Source organism: Pelobates fuscus, chromosome 3 (assembly GCF_036172605.1).
Source record: "Pelobates fuscus isolate aPelFus1 chromosome 3, aPelFus1.pri, whole genome shotgun sequence".
In the NCBI taxonomy this organism is placed as follows: Eukaryota; Metazoa; Chordata; class Amphibia; order Anura; family Pelobatidae; genus Pelobates; species Pelobates fuscus.
This window is the reverse complement of record NC_086319.1, coordinates 53970453-53991906: the sequence shown is the minus strand read 5'-3', so window position 1 is coordinate 53991906 and position 21454 is coordinate 53970453. Positions and strand designations below refer to the sequence as shown.

General features: G+C 46.9%; 1 protein-coding gene across 2 annotated transcripts in view; it reads left to right on the top strand.

Moving 5' to 3' along the window:
* WIF1 (WNT inhibitory factor 1) overlaps nucleotides 1-21454 on the top strand; it is a 73474-nt gene that overhangs the window by 29172 nt on the left and 22848 nt on the right. For both annotated transcript variants that reach the window (XR_010090424.1, XM_063447070.1), the window contains exons 3-4: nucleotides 502-610; nucleotides 20238-20378. Coding sequence is in view for 1 of the 2 variants with exons in the window: in XM_063447070.1 (XP_063303140.1) it covers nucleotides 502-610; nucleotides 20238-20378 (250 nt within the window). In the remaining variant the exon portion in view is untranslated. The remainder of the gene's footprint in view (nucleotides 1-501; nucleotides 611-20237; nucleotides 20379-21454) is intronic.

Sequence of the window (21454 nt, the reverse complement as noted above, 5' to 3'; positions counted from 1 at the left end):
CAGTGTATAAAAAAAGAATTATAATGCACATGAATTAGTACATGTCATATATAAGAGGGACCTAAACTTAGAGTAGGATTATTATATACAAGGTGTCTACAGTTTTTTTTTTTTATATATATATTAATGTATTTTCTTATATTTTATATGATTATCTACCAGAATCACAATTTTGGTTAAGTTGATCTTCATTGGACACATATATACAAAAAATAGACTGTTAATGCACAACCTTCTATTAACATAAAGTGTATGTGTCTTAGCTGAATAATAATTAAAAAGGTTGTATTTTTTGTCTAATATATACATGTTCACAATACATCCACAATAATGCTACATTTCCTGAATGACAACTGGAAATGAGCCGATGAGGTCTGAAAATAGACCGGGTAGACCCAGCATGAGACGGGCGATGTTCGGAATCCTTGTACTATACATGTCTGGTTGTACTGTTTTAATAGATTGTGCCCTTTTTCATCTCACCAATGCTGTTTGTTACAGGCAGAATATTTCTACGAGTTTCTTTCTCTGCGGTCCCTGGATAAAGGAATCATGGCAGATCCTACCGTAAACATTCCATTACTAGGAACTGTACCACACAAAACCTCAGGTTGGTCCTAGTATATTGTTTGTGTTTATAGTTCAGAATGTCTATATATATATATATATAACAATGTTTACTGAGGGAGAAACAATAATCAGCTCTTATCACCAGCAACCAACTTTGTGCCTTATGCCTTACAACTAGAGATGTCCCAAACGGTTCGCTGGCGAATAGTTCCTGGCGAACATAGCTTGTTCGCGTTCACCACGGATGGCGAACATATGCGATGTTCGGTCCGCCCCCTATTCGTCATCATTGAGTAAACTTTTACCCTGTACCTCACAGTCAGCAGACACATTCCAGCCAATCAGCAGCAGACCCTCCCTCCCAGACCCTCCCACCTCCTAGACAGCATACAATTTAGATTAATTCTGAAGCTGCATTATTTTTTTATTTAATTTTTTTGTATTATTATTTTTTTTTTTTAGACAGAAGTGTGTTATATTTGAGCATGCTAGGCTGAACGTGCGTATATCATGGCTAGTTGCACTGAGGGTATGAGTATATAGCAGCAGGCCCGTCGCTACAGGACAGGCAAACCAAGCAACTGCTTGGGGCCCCGAGCTGGCCCGGGGCCCCAAGCAGAGCTGGTGCTTCCTATAAGGCTGCAGCCGCCTGAGCGCTCTATAGAGAGCCTCAGGCAGCTGCAGCACTCCTCGTCATCACCTCCCCTTCCCTGTAGCATGGCCGAGCTCCTCTTCCTCCTCACTGTCAGTCACTCCTCACTGTCACTGAGTGCTCACTTCCTTTCAGACCGGCCAGGAACAGGAAACTGAATCTCCTGTACCGCGTGGTACCTGGCCGGACTGACAGGAGGAAGAGGAGCTCGGCCACAGCCAGAGAAGGGGAGGTGAGAAGAGCATAAGGAGGGGGGGAGGAGCCCACATAATAAGAGGGCCCGGTCGGGCGCTGTGGCCCTTTAACAGCACGACTGGGCCCCCTTGTTTTACTGCAGCAGGCTGGGAGGAAGTGACTGCCGTGAGTCACTTCCTCCCAGATAGAATGAAGCCGCATGGGATGGAGGAGGAGGAGGCCGTCAGGAGGGAGATGGAGTGCAGGAGCCTCACACTCCCAACTTCCTCAGCCTGCCACTGGACCCCAGGGAACCCATAAGGTAGGCTGGAGGGTTAGAACACAGATTTTTACCCATCCTGGTTGTATATCTGAAAGTTATAAAGTGTACATGCTAAGTAGTTTGGAGGGTGTGAAGACTTGGGCTACAAAAATCACATTGCAATGTATTGAGATTGTTTTTTGTTTTATTCATACAGTGATCTGCTTTTCTGTGTGTTTGTTAAATACAGTGCATTACATATGCATGTGATGATGGCTTTACATATGGCTTTAATGACCAATTGTTATACATATTTATAGATCGTTTACAAATGCCTGCAATATCAGGTTAATTATTGTGCCTGAATCCATTTTAAATCCAGAGGGGAATTGCTTTCATGCATGCCAATGTCCATTTTATGTTTGCATAAGGTTTTATAGATGCTCCAATAGCTTCATGTTGTAATTATTTTGCATTGCCTTCCAATGACATTATGTATTTTTATGTTATGGGTGAAATTACTGTCATTAAAACCTCCAGCTATATTTCAGCACTGCCCTGTGCCCCATTATATATATTCCTCATTTTACACAGCTGGACTGTCTGTCAGGGTTTCTGTGTGAGTATGTCACTATTTCTGTGTGTATGTCTGTCAGTGTGTCAGTATGTCTGTCAGTGTGTCTGTGTGTGAGTATGTCTGTCAAGGTGTCTGTGTGTGTGTCACTATTTCTGTCTGTCTGTGTGTGAGTATGTCTGTCAGGGTGTCAGTATGTCTGTCAAGTTGTCTGTGTGCGTGTGACAGGGTGTCTGTATGTGTGTCTTAGTATGTATGTCTGTGTGTATCAGTATATCTGTGTGTGTCTTAGTATGTGTGTTGTGTGTGTCAGTATGTGTGTCTTAGTATGTGTGTCAGTATGTCTGTCAGGGTGTTTGTGTGTGTCACTATGTCTGTGTGTCAGTATGTCTGTGTACGTGTCAGTATGTCTGTCAGGGCGTGTGTGTGTGTCTGTCTGTACGTGTCAGTATGTCTGTCTGTGCATATCAGTTTGTCTGTCAGTGTACGTGTCAGTTTGTCTGTCAGTATATCAGTGTGTCAATATGTCTGTCAGTGTGTAAAAATTTTAACTTTGCATGTGTGTCACTATGTATGTGTGTGTCTGTGTGTGTCTTAGTATGTCTGTGTTTGTCTTAGTATGTCTGTGTATGTGTGTGAGTATGTCTGTCAGGGGGTCTGTGTGTGTGTGTGTGTCACTATTTCTGTGTGTGTATCAGTATGCCTGTCTGTCAGTGTGTGTCACTATGTCAGTGTGTCAGTATGTCTGCCAGTGTGTATCTCTGTTGTCAGTATGTATATCTATGTGTGTATATCTCTGTATCTGTATTTAGTATATCTATGTTTCTCTATGTGCTCTGTGTGTATCTGTATATGTGTCAGGTTGTGTATCTGCGTATCTGTATGTGTGTCAGTTTGTGTACCTGCGTGTGTATATCTGTGTGTGCATCTGTATATAGTCAGTGTTTTTATCTGTGTATCTGCATGTGTGTCAGTATATGCATCAGTGTGTCTGAGTATCCATATGTGCCAGTGTTTGTATATATGTCTCTGTATGTGTGTCAGGTTGTGTATCTGTGTGTCTGTATGTGCTAGTGTGTGTATCTGTGTCAGTCTGTATCTGAATGTGTGTTAGTGTTAGTGTGAGTGTCAGTGTTTATATCTGTGTGTCTGCATGTGTTTCAGTGTGTGTGTGTGTGTGTATGTGTATCACAGTGTGTGTGTGTGGCAGTGTATGTGTACATGTGCATACATCTCATCATTCAAATCGCCAACACTACACTCAAGTACACCCCTGCATTCCAACTTCAACACTACATACAAACACAGTCCTGCATTGAAACGTCAACAATACATACAAACACATCTTTGTGTTAAACACCAAAAATATATATAAAAAACACATTAAAAAGCAAAAACAAAAAAAAACTACACATAGATGCATGCATGCATTCAAACACCAACAACACCTACAAACACACCCCTACATTTACACAAACATACTCCATACAAAAACATGCTTCCATTCAAACACATAAACACATCTCAGTGCTAAATACAACTCTGCAAGCATGGGAAAATGGTTCCGCTACTGCGTTGGGAAGTGGAGAGCGTGATTGCATGTCAGGGAGTTGGGGTCAGGGGGGCCCCATCAAATGCTTGCCCAGGGCCCAATCAATATTAAAGACGGCCCTGGGGGGGGAGGGGGTAAAAAGACCATAGGGAGGGGGAGGGGGGAGTAAAAAAACATAGGGAGGGGAGTGAGAAGGACACAGGGAGGGGGAGGAGGGGAGTAAGAAGAACATAGGGAGGGGGAGTAGTAAGAAGAACATGGGGGTGAAGAGTAAGAAAAATACAGGGAGAGGGGGGTGAGGAGATGAGGAAAACACAGGGAAGGGGGAGGTGCGGAGATGAGGAGAACACAGGGAGGGGGTGAGGAGAAGCAGAGATGAGGAGAACGCAGGGAAGGGGGGTGTGGAGAATACGGGGGGAGGGTGAGGAGAGACTGGCAGGGGAGGGTGGGGGGGAGAGGAAAAACCACTAAGGGGCAGGGCAGAGCTCTAAGCAGTATTTGCACTGTAAACCTTTTTTATTTATATAAAGTGTGGGTGAACTTAAACTGTATGGCTATGCTGTGGTTCCTGTAGGCTTTGCGTGCGTGTGGGGGGTGGGGAGTTGGGGGTGGGGGGGCCTCCATGTCCATTTTGCTTGGGGCCCCCAAATTCCTTCAAACGGCCCTGTATAGCAGTACATTGTTGTGAAAGATGGCTGTCATGTATAGGGTGTAGCTTGCACGTTATCAACTGTGTATTTATATCAGCAGCTCCACCACTAGTTATAAATCAAGTGTGAGTCGCCCCATGAGATGAGACTAGTGAATAACATAATACATGAACGGTTAAGGTAAAGGCATGTAAGGAACTACGACAATGAACTCTTTAGGAGGTGAAATAATGACATGTTTAAACGCTTGCTACGTTACGATTAGTTAATGTGCAGAGAGCAGTTCATGTGATCAAAGGCATGGTGTGGAGGATCGGCTATAGTGGGACATGCTTGGCAGGCTGCTGTTTACTGCTTGTGCTCATCTGATCCCTTCTGGGTGCCAGGTGCAGACCCTGGGAGTCCCTGATACCTGGAACAACAAAGGCAAGTCTCTGGCTGAGTGCCGGGTTCGCGGCTTGAGGTGGATGTAAGCTTGTTTTGTCGGGTGGTCGGATCTGTCCCGGTGGTGCTTCATGTCCGGTGCGGGATTGTGGTGGCTTAAGGTGGAGGCGAGTGCTTGACGCGGGGCAGGCTCTGCATTTCTGTTTGTGCCTCCGGTCCCATCTTCGACGCCTTTTACGTTGGTGCATTTTAATGGGGACTGCTTCGCTTAGCTGTGGTGGAGCTTGTTGGGGCTGTGATGGAGCTTGTTGGGGCTTCCTGCTTGTTATTTGCTTCCAAAATTGATTAAAGAGTCTGTCCAGCTTAGACTCAATATCCTGCCATGCTTTGCTGGTACCTGGAGGACACGCGGCTGCCGCCATATTGGGAGAGTCGCAGATGAGTATGTCAGCCTGGGCGCGTTGTGCTCTGTGCGTCCATTAGCTCCAGACAGCCTCTCAGGGGTGGACCGTGATAACCCCCACCGGTCCGAGGGGGGGGTAACAGAGCTCCTGCCGGGAAGTAGCTGCTCCTGGGCATCCCAGGATCGGGAGATCGGCCTCCTCTCCCGCCCGGTGAGCACCAGGCCACACTTGCCACGCAGAGGTAAGTAAGACTCTGTCGAGTTGCTGACCGCTATTAAGCATGTCGGGTCGGTCAGGTAGGAGCAACATTGCTAGGTCATCCCCTTCTGGGGTGAAATTCGCTTGTTGATAGCTGCTTAAAGTGAGATATTGAGGGAGCTCACACGAAGTGCGTCTTTCCTCCATGACAGCTAGGCCCCGCCCACCGGAAGCTGCATTCTAGTGAGAGGAGGGACAGTGTAACTGCTGCTGATTTAATAGAGAAATCGATAGCTAGGCTAGTGTATTCAGTGTCCACTACAGTCCTGAAGGACTCATCTGATCTCTGCTGTAAGGACAGCACCCCAAAAAGCCCTTTTTAGGGCTAGAACATTTTTTTTTCTGTGTAATCTAATTGCAGTTGCCTGCCTGTCAGCGTGTGTGTCAGGCTCACAGCGTATACTGTGCCCACTTGCCCAGTGCCACCACTCATATCTGGTGTCACAATAGCTTGCATTTAAAAAAAAACAAAAAAAAACTTTTTGACTGTAATATAATAGCAGACAGTTTCCTTCACACATGTGCGTTTCAGGGCCTGCCAGGGCACAGTGTCACACAAGTGCAACTCATATCTGGTGTAACAGTGTACATTAAAAAAAAAACAACTAGGGGGGGCGGGGCCTAACCGCCGACGGGATCAGACGCGTTGTGTCTGAGCTCCCGCTCCAAGACCCAAAAATCGGAGCAAATTGGAGGATGCTGCGACCGGCAAAACCCACCAACGTCCACACAGACCCCCAGTTACTGGGGAGAGCGGGGACACCGCATGGGAACCAGTCCGGCACCGTTAGTAACCTGGCTGGGCTCGAAGCTCGCTGGGGCTTGAGCCGGGAGGGACGGCCGCTCTCTCGGGTCTCCTGGCCGGCGGCTAGCACCCCCCTCCCCCAGACCGGGGGGGTCATCCCGGTCCGTGGAGGCACTAACCAGTGCACCAACCTGGGCCAATCAACCACCCTGGCGGGGAACATCACCCGGGCGCCAGTCCACAAGATGGCCGCCGCTATGTGCGCGGGCCGCCAGTGAGAACGAGCTGACGCCTGCTCGAAAATGAGGAATCCAACGCAGCTAATGAGAAGAGCACCCACTATTATCCCAGCAGCACATTACAAGGCAATAAAAAGTGTATGGACACTGGAGATGGGAGCATCTAATGTACCTGAATATTGTCACGCTGCCCCCGACCACAGAGAACACTGAAGAGACGCTGCAGAGACTCCCGCCGGAGCAACACGTGGAACATGAAGATGACTGCAACCTTGAATACCAGCGGCAAGCATAAAACACTGTCTAAATATAAGAGACTGCCAACATAAAGGGGGCACTTAGTAACTCAATCATTGTTACCAGCTACCAGTCAGGAATATGGGGATCTGCACTTAACAAGCTAATACTGTTGTGTCTTTATCTCAGGAGGGGGGGAGGCATACATAGTTAATCTGGGTCCAGGGAAGCGCTTGTAACTAACTGCCTAACTACTGAAGCACCACATATGGCAAGGCGCAATGTTGATGTATGGGCTGCATCTCATATTAATAGAGTTACCTGCTAAACCTAGCCTGATGCAATTAACGTTGACAGAACCTTATTACTTCGCCTCTGTTCAGTTTTTCTATGCCGGAGCCTGGTCCTAGCCTGTATTTAAATAATAAGCAACTGAATAATCGTTCTATCCTAGCCTGCAATAACAACCAGTACAGGGTATTTATGCCAATCACACTGTCATTGACACTTCCTCAGCACTGCTCTGCTAATCCTGTTATATCGCTTTAGCCAATCCTTTACCCTATTTCACTCTATTCTGCTGTACTCTATGTTACTTTACTTGTCATTTAAAAACAAAAATATGGCAGTCTTTCTTAGGAGTGTATTACAAACCATCTTGTAATCATCAACTTGTGTTACCCCAAAATACCTCCTCTTTCTATTCTGGACCCCATAACGCATATGCCATAATAAAAGAAAGAATTAAAAAAAAAAAAAAAACTAGAAATTTGACTGTGAAATAATAGCAGTCAGTTTCCTTCACACGTGTGCGTTACAGGGCCTGCCAGGGCACAGTGTCACACCAGTGCAACTCATATCTGGTGTAACAGTAGTGTACATTTAAAAAAAAAAAGAATACAGGGGGCTTGTTGTCACCTTTCGGGGACCCTTGGTGTTGTACGTGGCTGGGTGGAGGAAGAGACCTTCAATGACATCAGGACAAGGAACGGGACATGGCTAGCTTGGTATCCAACCTTGTGCAAATGGGGAGTTTGCGGTTGTGCAAATGGACTGTTTGCGGTTGTTTGCGGTGCGTTAAACGGGGAGTTTGGTCTGTCACTGTGAAGCGGGCGTAACCCTTACACTACCTGATCGATACAACATCATACCTGATGTTTTAAAGCAGGTTATTCCAAACAATTTAGGAATGTTAGGTGATTTTTGCCCTTTATGGATTAAAACCAGACTCTGCATCAACTGTGTAATTTTCCATGTGAGTTTTGCCATGGATCCCCCTCCGGCATGCCACAGTCCAGGTGTTAGTCCCCTTGAAACAACTTTTCCATTACTATTATGGCCAGAAAGAGTCCCTGTGGGTTTTAAAATTCGCCTGCCCATCAGGGGCGGACTGAGAGCCTTTGGGGCCCCCGGGCAAAATTAGATCCCAGGCCCTTTGAATGCACAAATATATGTGCATTAAATAAATGTTAAAGGATCACTATAGTGTCAGGAAAACCGCTTTGTTTTCCTGACACTATAGTGCCCTAAGGGTGCTCCCACCCTCAGGGTCCCCCTCCCGTTGCGCTGAAGGGGTTAAAACCCCTTCAGCAGCTTACCTTTAACCAGCACCGGGCCCCCTCGGCGCTGGTGACCTCTCCTCCCCCGCCGACGTCAGCTCATGAGTGGAGCGAAATGCGCATGCGCGGCAAGTGCGCTTTCAAACAGTCCATAGGAAAGCATTTCTCAATGCTTTCCTATAGACGTTCTGCACGTCAGGATGACACCCACTAGAGGTTTGATTAACCCTGCTAAGTAAACATAGCAGTTTCTCTGAAACTGCTATGTTTACATCTGAAGGGTTAAAACCTGAGGGACCTGGCACCCAGACCACTTCATTGAGCTGAAGTGGTCTGGGTGACTATAGTGTCCCTTTAAATACAACTCTCATATAATACAGCATTCCTTTGGATGTGTATATTGTGAAGACCTGTGTATTAATGCATGTTTGTATTTGAGTCTGTGCGAATGCACTTGTGCATGTCTGGATGTAGTGTCAGTGTGAATGCATATGTGACAGGTGACAGAGTGTGTGAGGGAGAGGGTGACAGGTGGCAGAGTGAGGGGGTACCTGGAGGCAGAGTCAGGGAGGGAGGGGGTGACTAGTGACAGAGTGAGGGAGGGGGTGACTGTCCCCCTTACTCTGTCACTAGTCACCACCTCCCTCCCTCACTCTGTCACCAGTCATCCCCTCACTCACTCTGTCACTAGAGTGAGGGGGTGACTACTGACAGAGTGAGGGAGGGGGTGACTAGTGACAGAGTAAGGAAGGGAAGGGGTGACTAGTGACAGTGACAGAGTGAGTGAGGGGGTGACTAGAGGGGGTGACTAGTGACAGAGTGAGTGAGGGGGTGACTAGTGACAGAGTAATGGAGGGAAGGGTTGACTAGTGACAGAGGGAGGGAGAGGGTGACTGTCACTAGTCACACCCTCCCTCTGTCCCTAGTCACCCCCTCCCTCCCTCACTCTGTCACTAGTCACCCCTCCCTCACTCTGTCACTAGTCACCCCCTCCCTCCCTCTGTCACTAGTCACCCCCTCCCTCCCTCTGTCACTAGTCACCCTATGCCTCCCTCACTCTGTCACTAGTCATCTCCTCCCTCTATCACTAGTCACACCCTCCCCCTCCCTCACTGTCACTAGAGTGAGGGGGTGACTAGTGACAGAGTGAGGGAGGGGGTGACTAGTGACAGAGTGAGGGAGGGAGGGGGTGACACAGTGACAGAGGGAGAGGTGACTAGTGACAGAGGGAGGGTGGGGGTGACACAGTGACAGAGGGAGGGGTGACTAGTGACAGAGGGAGGGATGGGGTGACTAGTGACGGAGGGAGGGGGTGACTAAGGACAGAGTGAGGGAGGGAAGGGGTGACTAATGACAGAGAGAGGGGGTGACTAGTGACAGAGGGAGGGGTGACTAATGACAGAGGGAGGGGGTGACACAATGACAGAGGGAGGGAAGGGGTGACAGAGGGTGGGGTGACTAGTGACAGAGGGAGGGTGGGGGTGACACAGTGACACAGGGAGGGAGTGATTAGTGACACAGTGACGGAGGGAGTGAGTGATTAGTGACACAGTGACGGAGGGAGTGGTGACTTGTGGCAGTGAGGGAGGGGGTGACACAGTGACAGAGAGAGGGGGTGACTAGTGACAGAGGGAGGGGTGACAGTGACAGGGGAGGGGTGACAGTGACAGGGGGAGGGGTGACAGTGACAGAGCAGGGGTGACAGTGACAGAGGGGGGGTGACAGTGACAGAGGGGGGGTGACAGTGACAGAGGGGGGGTGACAGTGACAGAGGGGGGGTGACAGTGACAGAGGGGGGGTGACAGTGACAGAGGGAGGGGTGACAGTGACAGAGGGGGGGTAACCAGTGACAGGGGTGTGACCAGTGACAGAGGGAGGGGTGACTAGTGACAGAGGGGGGTGACAGTGACAGGGGGGGTGACAGTGACAGAGGGGGGTGACTAGTGACAGAGGGAGGGGTGACAGTGACAGGAGGGTGACAGTGACAGAGCGGGGGTGACAGTGACAGAGGGGGGGTGACAGTGACAGAGGGGGGTGACAGTGAAAGGGGGGGGTGACTAGTGACAGAGGGAGGGGTGACCGTGACAGGGGGGGTGACTAGTGACAGGGGGGGGTGACCAATGACAGAGGGGGGGTGACCAGTGAAAGAGGGGGGGTGACTAGTGACAGAGGGAGGGTGACAGTGACAGGGGTGTGACCAGTGACAGAGGGAGGGGTGACTAGTGACAGAGGGGGGTGACAGTGACAGGGGGGGTGACAGTGACAGGGGGGTGACAGTGACAGAGGGAGGGGTGACAGTGACAGGGGGGTGACAGTGACAGAGCGGGGGTGACAGTGACAGAGCGGGGGTGACAGTGACAGAGGGGGGTGACAGAGGGGGGGGTGACAGTGACAGAGGGGGGTGACAGTGAAAGGGGGGGGTGACTAGTGACAGAGGGAGGGGTGACCATGACAGGGGGGGTGACTAGTGACAGGGGGGGTGACCAATGACAGAGGGGGGGTGACCAGTGAAAGAGGGGGGGTGACTAGTGACAGAGGGAGGGTGACTAGTGACAGAGGGAGGGTGACAGTGACAGGGGGGTGACTAGTGACAGAGGGAGGGTGACAGTGACAGGGGGGTGACTAGTGACAGAGGGAGGGGTGACTAGTGACAGAGGGGGGTGACAGTGACGGGGGGGTGACAGTGACAGAGCGGGGGTGACAGTGACAGAGGGAGGGGTGACAGTGACAGGGGGGTGACAGTGACAGAGCGGGGGTGACAGTGACAGAGGGGGTGACAGTGACAGAGGGGGGGTGACAGTGACAGAGGGGGGTGACAGTGAAAGGGGGGGTGACTAGTGACAGAGGGAGGGGTGACCGTGACAGGGGGGGTGACTAGTGACAGGGGGGGGTGACCAATGACAGAGGGGGGGTGACCAGTGAAAGAGGGGGGTTGACTAGTGACAGAGGGAGGGTGACTAGTGACAGAGGGAGGGTGACAGTGACAGGGGGGTGACTAGTGACAGAGGGAGGGTGACAGTGACAGGGGGGTGACTAGTGACAGAGGGAGGGTGACTAGTGACAGAGGGAGGGTGACAGTGACAGGGGGGTGACTAGTGACAGAGTGGGGGTGACTAGTGACAGGGGGGGGGGGGTGATTAGTGCCTACCTGTCTCTCTGCTCCCTCTTCTCTCCCAGGCTGCTGCTCCCTCCCCCGGTGGCTGTGATCGGGCTCTGTGTGAGAGGAGAATACAGGAAGTGATGTCACTTCCTGGCTCCGCCTCTCCCATCACACAGAGCCGCATGGGACAGGAAGGAGGAGACCTGGCAGAGAGGAGGTGAAGCTGCCAGGTCTCGGGTGAGGGTGAGAGGGGGGTGATTTAAAGAGCGGTAGGTTGCTGGGGCCCTGCGCTGCATCAGGGGCCCCAGCAACCTAATAAAGGAAAATACTTTTTTTATTTTTTTGCCGTTCCAGTTGGAGAGATCTCTGATCTCTCCAGCTGGAGCATGGCTTTGCTGCCGGGCCCCTGGCTGCCTCGGGCCCTCGGTCCATGACCGATATGCCCAAGTGGTCAGTCCGCCCCTGCTGCCCATTGAAGTCTATGGCGGTTCGCCCGGTTCGCCGGTTTGCGAACGTTTGCGGAAGTTCCCGTTCGCCGTTCGTGAACCGAAAATTTCGTGTTCGCGACATCACTATATATAAACGTTGCTGGAATCTGACATCAGTCATTTTCTCTTCCTGTTTGAAGATCGAAAGATGTCATCTGACCAAAGAATACAAAAAAGAAGGCTGTCTCTGCATAATCTTCTAGTAGGGACAGCTTCAGAGCTCCTAAAATTTACCTGTGCTTCTGTCATTTTGATTCCAGATGAACAAGGTGATCCTTAAATATATCTCTGCCAATATAGCATGCAGAGAAAGACCATAACTCTTTTACACACCATATACAGGTGATACTCGAAAAATTAGAATATCGTGCAAAAGTTCATTTAGTTCAGTAAAGCAACGTAAAAGGGGAAACTAATATATGAGATAGACGCATTACATGCAAAGCAAGATAGTTCAAGCCGTGATTTGTCATAAGTGCGATGATTATGGCTTACAGCTCATGAAAACCCCAAATCCACAATCTCAGTAAATTAGAATATTACATGCAATCAATAAAACAGGGAGTGTACATAGAACAATATCGGACCTCTGAAAATATAAGCATGCATATGGACTCAGTACTTGGTTTGGGCCCCTTTTGCAGCAATTACTGCCCCAATGCGGCGTGGCATGGAAGCTATCAGCCCGTGGCACTGCTGAGGTGTTATGGAAGACCAGGATGCTTCAATAGCAGCCTTCAGCTCTTCTGCATTGTTCGGTCTCATGTCTCTCATTTTTCTCTTGGCAATGCCCCATAGATTCTCTATGGGGTTCAGGTAAGGCGAGTTTACTGGCCTATCAAGCACAGTAATCCCAAGGTCATTGAACCAGGCTTTGGTGCTTTTGGCAGTGTGGGCAGGTGCCAAGCCCTGCTGGAAAATGAGCCAGCATCCCCATAAAGCTCGTCTGCGGAAGGAAGCATGAAGTGCTCCAAAATCTCCTGGTAGATGGCTGCATTGACCCTGGACTTAATGAAGCACAGTGGACCAACACCAGCAGATGTCATGGCTCCCAAAATCAACACAGAGTGTGGAAACGTCTTGCAGTGTGTGCCTCTCCATTCTTCCTCCAAACTCTGGGTCCTTGGTTTCCAAATGAGATGCAAAAGTTGCTCTCATCAGAAAAGAGGAATTTGGACCACTGAGCAACAGACCAGGTCTGTTTTTCTTTAGCCCAGGTAAGGTGCTTCTGACGTTGCTTGTTGTTCAGGAGCGGCTTGACAAAGGAAAACGACATCTGAAGCCCATGTTTAGGATCCGTCTGTGTGTGGTGGCTCTTGATGCACTGACTCCAGCCTCAGTCCACTCCTTGTGAAAGTCCCCAACACTTTTGAATGGCCTTTTCCTGACAATCCTCTCCAGGTTGCGGTCATCCTTGCTGCTTGTGCACCTTTTTATTCAACATAACTTTCTATTAATGTGCTTTGATACAGCACTTTGGGAACATCCAACTTCCTTCGCAATCACCTTTTGAGGCTTTCCCTCCTTATGGATGGTGTCAATGATGGTTTTCTGTACAACTGTCAGGTCAGTAGTCTTCCCCATGATTGTGATCCCTACTGAACCAGACTGAGAGACCATTTAAAGGCTCAGAAACCCTTTGCAGGTGTTATGGCTTACTTAGCTGATTAGAGTGGGACACTGTGAGCCTAGAATATTGCACCTTTTCACAATATTCTAATGAACTGAGATTGTGGATTTGGGGTTTTCAAGAGCTGTAAGCCATAATCATCGCACTTTTGACAAATCACGGCTTGAACTATCTTGCTTTGTATGTAATGCGTCTATCTCATATATTAGTTTCCCCTTTTACGTTGCATTACTGAAATAAATTAACTTTTGCAAAATATTCTAATTTTTCGAGTATCACCTGTATGACCTGCAGTCTCTTCTTCACAATTTCTTCCTCATCGCCTGTAGAATAGAATAAGAATAACTGAATGTGTGTCAATGCATGAGTGTATGTTTGTGAATGATTGACTGGCTATATATTTGTATGTGTGTTTGGTTAGTTTTGTGTGTATATGGTTAATAAGATGTGAATGGGCATTTATGAATGTGTAAGTGAGAATGTAGAGCTGGAGTGGTTGTTGGGCTATGATTGTGTGGTTAATTAGATAGTTGTGATTCTGAAAACATGTTAAAAGGTAGAGAGGTGTGTGGCTAAGATTGTGTGTTGCTTATTGACGACTCCACTCCATAATTTCGCACTAGCTCCTAAATTCCAGGTAAATTCTTAAAAACCCTTCTATTACTGTCTCCAAACATGTGTCAGTTTAAAGAACAGTCATGATGTAATAAAGACATAATCATTAGATCAGGTATTTGTTTATATATTTTCACACTTTCTAAGAGTGTTCTAAGTCTTTAATGTGTTTGTAAAAAGGAATGTTTGGAGTGCAGTTCCATGATCCGCATTCATTTTCATCAGTGACTCAAACGTCATTCCAAACTGATGCTTTGGTAAATACCTGAGAGCTTTGATAGTGTGTGTGTTTCTTTCACCCTTTGACTGATGGAGGGATTGTGGTAATATTAGCATTACGGTAATTAGAAATGAAAAAGCAAACATTCAACAGCTCCCTTCATATATTTTATCACTTATTATGAATCGAAGAAGCATGTCCTGTTGGTGGCAGTGTTTACTAATCATAGAACACGACGAGTTGGAATACTAGGGATATTTCTTATGAAGCTGGGACTCTTTTTAATGTGTTACATAGTAATATACCAGAACCAGAATGCAAACAAATGACATATAAAACATTTGAAAACCCTGCAACTGCAGCAAATCTACAGGCTTTGCTTAGCCGGGAGGTGCTCCCCAAAGCAGAAATTAACTTGGCCAATCATGACGCAAATTTAACTTTCTATTGAACTGTTAGACTTGCCTCATGGGCAGAGATGTATTGGCATAGCAAGCGTTTCTTGGTGTTTTAACTTAATTGTCACCTCTTTTTGTTGTACAAATCTAATGGTTAATTAACTTGTTTAATAAACTAATTTATTCCTCAAATTGAACCTAATGTCTTAGGGTGCCTGGTATGCCCCCTTTAAATTCACATCTGACCTGCATTTAGTGCAAATCCTCAGTCTAAACTAGTTTATACCAGTGTTAATTTTGTCGACTAAAAATTTTAAAAATATTTTTGAGATTTAATCTACTAAAACCAGGGCCGGACTGGGAATGAAAAGCAGCCATGGAAAAAAATTCTATACCAGCCCCATGTGTCCTTATAGCTCCCCCCCCCAGGCCCCATATGTCCCGTTACTTCCCCCCAGCCCCCATGTGTCCCATTAGTTCCCCCCCAGGTGTCCCATTAGTCTCCCCCCAGCCTTAATGTGTCCCATTAGTTCCCCCCCAGGCCCCCATGTGTCCCATTAGTCCCCCCCTCAGGTGTCCGATTAGTCTCCTCCCCAGCCCCCATGCATGTGTCCTATTAGTTCCCAGCACCCAGGTGTCCCATTAGTTCCCCCCCACCCCCAGGTGCCCCATTAGTTTCCCCCCCCACCCAACCCCCAGGTGTCCCATTAGTTTCAAGCCCCCAGGTGTCCCATTAGTTTCCCTCTCCCCCCACACCCCCATTAGTTTCCCCCCAGGTATCCCATTAGTCCCCAGATCCCAGGTGACCCATTAGTGCCCCCCCCCCCAGATGTCCCATTATTTCCCCCCAACTCCCCTTGCTGTAGCGTGGCCGAGCAGGCCGGTTGGAGGAGCTCCTGCTCACTTTACCCGGTCTGACAGGAAGCAGTCATGTGCTCTTTGTGAGCACTTCCTGTCAGACCAGGTAGGGGAACAGGTGCTGCTCGGTCTACCTGCTCACCCACGCTACATTCTGTGACCGTCAGGAGGGGAGCGTGTCCCCTCCTGTCGGTTACTCTGTAATTGTGCTGCACTAGGTGGCCGATAGTGTGCTGGCCCACTGGGAAATTTTCTGGTATCCCGGTGGGCCAGTCCAGCCCTGACTAAAACTAGACTAAAACTAAAACAATTCAGATGACTAAAATACAACTGAAACTAAAATGACATTTTAGTCAAAAGACTATGACTAAAACTAAATCAAAATTTGCCGCCAAAATTAACTCTGCACAGAGGGGCTGTGGAAGGGGCAAAAGAGAAAGACCAGAGCTTAGGAGATAGAGACCTGCAGGGGCTTGGAGGACACAAAGACACACAGAGGGAAAGGGGAAAAAGAGACAGATAGAGGCTTTAACTAAACCCATTAGATTTTAGTGTTGACGACTAAAGTCTACTGGAGATTTAGTCGACTAAAACTAAAATGGCTTTTAGTCAAAAGACTATGACTAAAACTAAATTGAAATGTGCCGCCAAAATTAACGCTGGTTTATACAAATATATGTCAAAATATATGTCAAACATTGACTTTTTTAGAAGTACTGCATTCTTCACTCTCATGATATGATACCTGCATTTTTGGACCATGTTTCCAAGTGCTTTACATTTAAACAGTGAGGAGCTGAATCCCAGGGTGTGTTCTTTCTTCTTCCAGTTGGAGTTGACTTGAATCCTTGTATGTGAACTTATTCCATGACAAATACAAGTCCAAACCAGAATACAAGCTGAAATATTAGTCAATCATTAATTATTAAGCTTTTCCTATTGCGCAGTGTGCTTAATTTAGAAGTTATCTCCTGCTCTGTTAATTGCTTGCAGGAGCATGTAGCAGCCTCCTGTACCTGAGTAAAGTTAAATTAACAGCCCTTTAAAAATGAAATCTTTTGGGGGCGGAGCCAAGCAACCAAGCAGCCCAGACGTGTCCAGCATAAGCTCCCACATTTGGGGACCAAAAACGGGGCACTATCCCCGAATTTCAACGCTCACAGACCGCAGAACATGGTACTCGTATCCAGTAGAGGCTGCTGCATTGAACGGTGCCTCTCTCAAGCTCCTCAACAGTCGACCTGCCACAACGAGGCCTGCGGCCTACATGAGATTGGGCCACGGAGAGATGACCGCTCTCCGGGCACATAAGCAGAGACTGGGACCCCAGTGAAACAATATCCCCCCCCCCCCCTGAACCAACGGGGGCTATCCCGGTCCACACACAGCAGCCTTACTCACCCAGCTGAGGGCGGGCCACTGAAACCGCTTACACCTGGGAAGCAACACTACCTCCCAAAATGGCAGACGCACTCTCCACACGTGGCGAGCGGCAGCAGCCAGCCAAGCAAGACGGATGTGCCCGGATCGACAGCATGCTACAACGCATAGATGAGATCTTCACCCGTTTCTGGCGACGGCTGGAGGTCGGACTAAAGCGGCGACTGGAGGAAAGCAGAGCAAGCGGAGGCGCATGGAACCACCGGTCACAACCACCCGCCACGCACCTAAGCCGCACACACGCAGCTCACCTAAGCGGAGTGTCTACAGGGACCTCCACCCACAGCGGCAGAAACGCAGACCCTGCAAGAGGCGCTCGACTAACCGGGGCTTCCACCGCCTCCCAGAGGAGAAGAAACTGGACTCGGTCGGGGAACTCCAGGTCCGGGGTACATGGCTGCCGGCCCTCAGCGAGACACGGGGCAGGCGGGATGGCGAACGCAACCCATGCCCTGAACTGCCACTGACCCACGCCCAAGCGAATCCAGTAGTTTCCAGGGACTTAACAGTCACAGCTATGCCGAGCTGAGGTATTGGCTGATGGGGCCCTAAGTTCCAGTGCACAATCCTCACCATGCCGGGCTAAGGACTGGACTGCCTGTACAAGCACATTAATGGTACAGGGTGGGGGATAGCAGTTCCTATTCTGCCAGCTGCCATACTGGACAACAGAGCGGGACTTGAGTGCTTACATTATTATTATTGCATGTCACATACCCAGCGGTACTAATGTTCCCTCCTAATTGTCTTACCTGTAGATCAGCCTGTTACTGCATAACTAGCTCTATTCCCAAGCGTGGTAGGCCAGTCAATTGATATAGCATGTTCCCTAATGCTCACTAACAGCACATACCAGGCTAAGCAAATACTAAGCATGTTTAGCAACTTTCTTACTAACCTGCCCAATATGTACTAACACTTAAACTGTACTACCTCTCACAGGGCCATCACAAGTTTTGCGAACAGTTTATTAACACTATCGACATAATAAACCTATGGAAAAAAGCATAGTTAGCAACTGTATACTAAATCTAAAATATTGTGCTATTCAATCGAATTGAAACGTTATCAAACCATAGTTGTTTCTGTTGTTCTGCTCGCTGTTTCATTGTGTATATGACTAACTCTTGCGATTGCTGTTGTGGCATCGCAGGCTGCAATGTATTTTCACGCACGACCAAAAATAAAGAATTACATTTATTTTTTTATTTTTATGAAATCTTTTTTTTCATGGAGGTTGTTAGAATCTTCAGGAGTGGTGTGGCTTGGGCTGCATAAACAAAGCGATTTAACTCATTAATAGCAGGGAGTTGATCAGTGAAACTGCAGGGGCATGCTCTATACACCAAAACCGCTTTGTTAAGCTAAAGTTGTTCTGGTGACTATAGAGCAGTGAGCAATGTGTGAAATGCTTTTGACTAGGTAATGTCTGGATCCTGGTTGGTGATCATTCTTTACACTGGCTCATTGAAAGGTGTATTGGTTTGTAGTAGACCAAGTTCTAATGGTGAATGGTGAATAATTCTCAGATAACACAAAGGTGATGGTGAATCATTATTCTGAAAGTAATTTGTATGGCTTCAACCCTTTGAGTCTCAGATCTACAGTGGATAAAATCACTTTCTGGATTTTTTACTTTTGACTTTTTTACTTAAAAAGCATATTTTTTTGCTTGAAATATTATTACATTATTGGCTTTGTTATTAACTGCCAGCATTTTGCTTTGTGAAGCTTGGTAATATGAAGAGCACGACTGCGCCCCTAGTGTCATAAACTTGAATCTTAAATCTGAATATAAAAACCTATTTTTCCTAAGAAACAAATACCCTATTTATTTCTTATCATATCCTGCTTTCAATAAGCAAGTATTTTCCTATTCAATAAGTTTTTATGTTACCTCTTCATATGTATAAAGTGTACTGGATAAGGTAAGACAGTCCTGGTTGGGATCTGTCAAATTCTGCATATGTCTAAGCCAGTGGTTCCCAAACGTTTTAGGTTCAAGGCGCCCTTAATATTTTTATATTTTTCCAAGGCGCCTCAAGTCAAAAAAGATTCTAGGTTGTATATATGTACAGTGCAGCGGCATATACTGGGTCGATGTTTAGCAGAAATGCTTGCCGTTCAAGCGCAGATCCAGAACCTAATCTTGGTAGGGGCACTGGTAGATTATTTAAAGAAATAATCCAGGCACAATAACCACTACTGTTTAAGAACAGTTTGACAACTTACCTGGGATCTGCCGGGATAGGGTCTATAGAAGGGGATAGGGGCAGTTGTGTGTGTGAGGGGTGCAATATGTGTGTGTGAGTTGTTAGGTGCGTGTGAGGGGTGAGTGTGTGAGGGGTGCATTGTGCAGTTTGCATGTGTGTGAGGGGTGCAGCGTGCATGTGTGTGAGAGGTGCAGTGTGTGTGTGTAAGGGGTGCGTGTTTGAGGGGTGCAGTATGCAGTGTGGAAGGGGTGCAGTGTGCGTGTGTGTGGGGTGCACAGTGTGTGTGTATGTGGGACAGCTTGTGCGTAATAGGTACAGTGTGTGGGGGGGGGGCAGTGTGTGTGTGGGGGCAGGTTGTATGATGAGTATAATGTGTTTGCGAGGGGTAAAGTGTGTGTAGGGGCAGGTTATGTGAGGGGTACAATGTTTGTGGGGCAGTGTGTGAGGGGTACAATGTGTGTGAAGGGTGCAGTTTGTGTGTATGGTATGGCAGTGTGTGTGTATGGGAAGGCAATGTGTGTATGGGGGGTAATTGTGTGTATGGGGGGCAGTGTATGTGTGTATGGGGGGCAGTGTATGTTTCTTTGTAAGCCATGCTATGTTTGTAAGCACGTGCACATCTTGTGATATATCCTTTAGCATCTACAAGCTGTAGCACTGATATTTATAAATATAATGACTAATTGTGCTACTACAAATGTTTGTGAACTATGTCTTACGATGTTAAGGCAGCCTGACATCTATGGTTTTATATCTGTGTGTGTGGTGTTTGCTTTTATTTTATTTATTTTTTACTTTTTTTAAACTTGCGCTGGGAATTTTGATGTTTTTCTGCTCATTTACAAAGTTATTTACTAAAGTGAGAATTGACCAGAATTCAAAGTTAATTTCAAATTGAAAGCCAAAAATATCTGAACTGGAAAAATTCTCCAAGTCAGCTGTGGTTCCAAATTATATAGACTGTTCTCATTTCCCTTTTTCTTTTGTTTGAGACACCCATTCTGTTCTGCCCTAGTTGTGCAGGTTGGATTCCCGTGCCTTGGTAATCAAGATGGAGTTGCAGCCTTCGAAGTGAATGTGATCGTCATGAATTCCGAAGGCAATGTTATCCTCCAAACACCGCAGAATGCCATATTTTTCAAAACATGTCAGCAAGGTAACTCAAACGCATACAGTTTATCGTGTGTGGGTAACCACCCTGTCTACTGTTCTGGTGCTACTATATTTAACATTTAAACTGACACTGTCACCTAACATTTTGCTCCATAAATCAATTCTAAATATTAATGCAAGTAAAGTAATATCATTTTTATACAACCCTGCAATAGTAAATTGAGCTGAAATTGGTGTTTGAAAATCTGGCCATTTTTAAAGTGGAGGTCAGGTGGCCATCTTGGAACTCATCACACAGCCTCTTGGAAAACAAAAAAAATAAAAAACTGCAGAAAACATGTAATGTCAGTAGCCAATCAAAAGAAGAGAAAACTATTCTTTGAACTCGCTGATTGTTTATATATTTATTTATTTAAATAAAAAAAAACAAAAACTGATGAATGGAATGAAAACTATTTTAACATACTATATGACGATGCATAGACTATTTCAGATACTACTTCAGCCACTTTAATGAACTCAATTCTGGTTCGTGTGATGACCAGTCGATCCAGGAGTTGACATATCAGTAATGAATAGCCAATGTTACATAGTTACATAGTTACATAGCTGAAAAGAGACTTGCGTCCATCAAGTTCAGCCTTCCTCACATATGCTTTTGCTGTTGATCCAAAAGAAGGCAAAAAAAACCCAGTCTGAAGCCCTTCCAATTTTGCCACAAACTAGGAAAGAATTCCTTCTTGACTCCAAATTGGAAGTCAGATATCTCCTTGGATCAAGCAGCTATTACCCCACTAATTATAAATGATATGCCTGTGTGTTATGTTTTTGGAAGTATTTATCCAATTGCTGTTTAAACATCTGTACGGACTCTAATAAAACCACCTCTTCAGGCAGAGAATTCCATATCCTTATTGCTCTTACTGTAAATAAAATTCTTTGCCTTAGATTAAATCTACTTTCTTCCAGCCTAAATGCGTGACCTGATTTTCACAGTGAGAATTGCAGAAGCGCCTCTAGCAGCTGTCAGTGAGACAGCCACTAGAGGCTGGATTAACCCTCAGTGAAACATAGTAGTTTCTCTGAAACTGCTGTTTTCAGCTGCAGGGTTAAAACTAG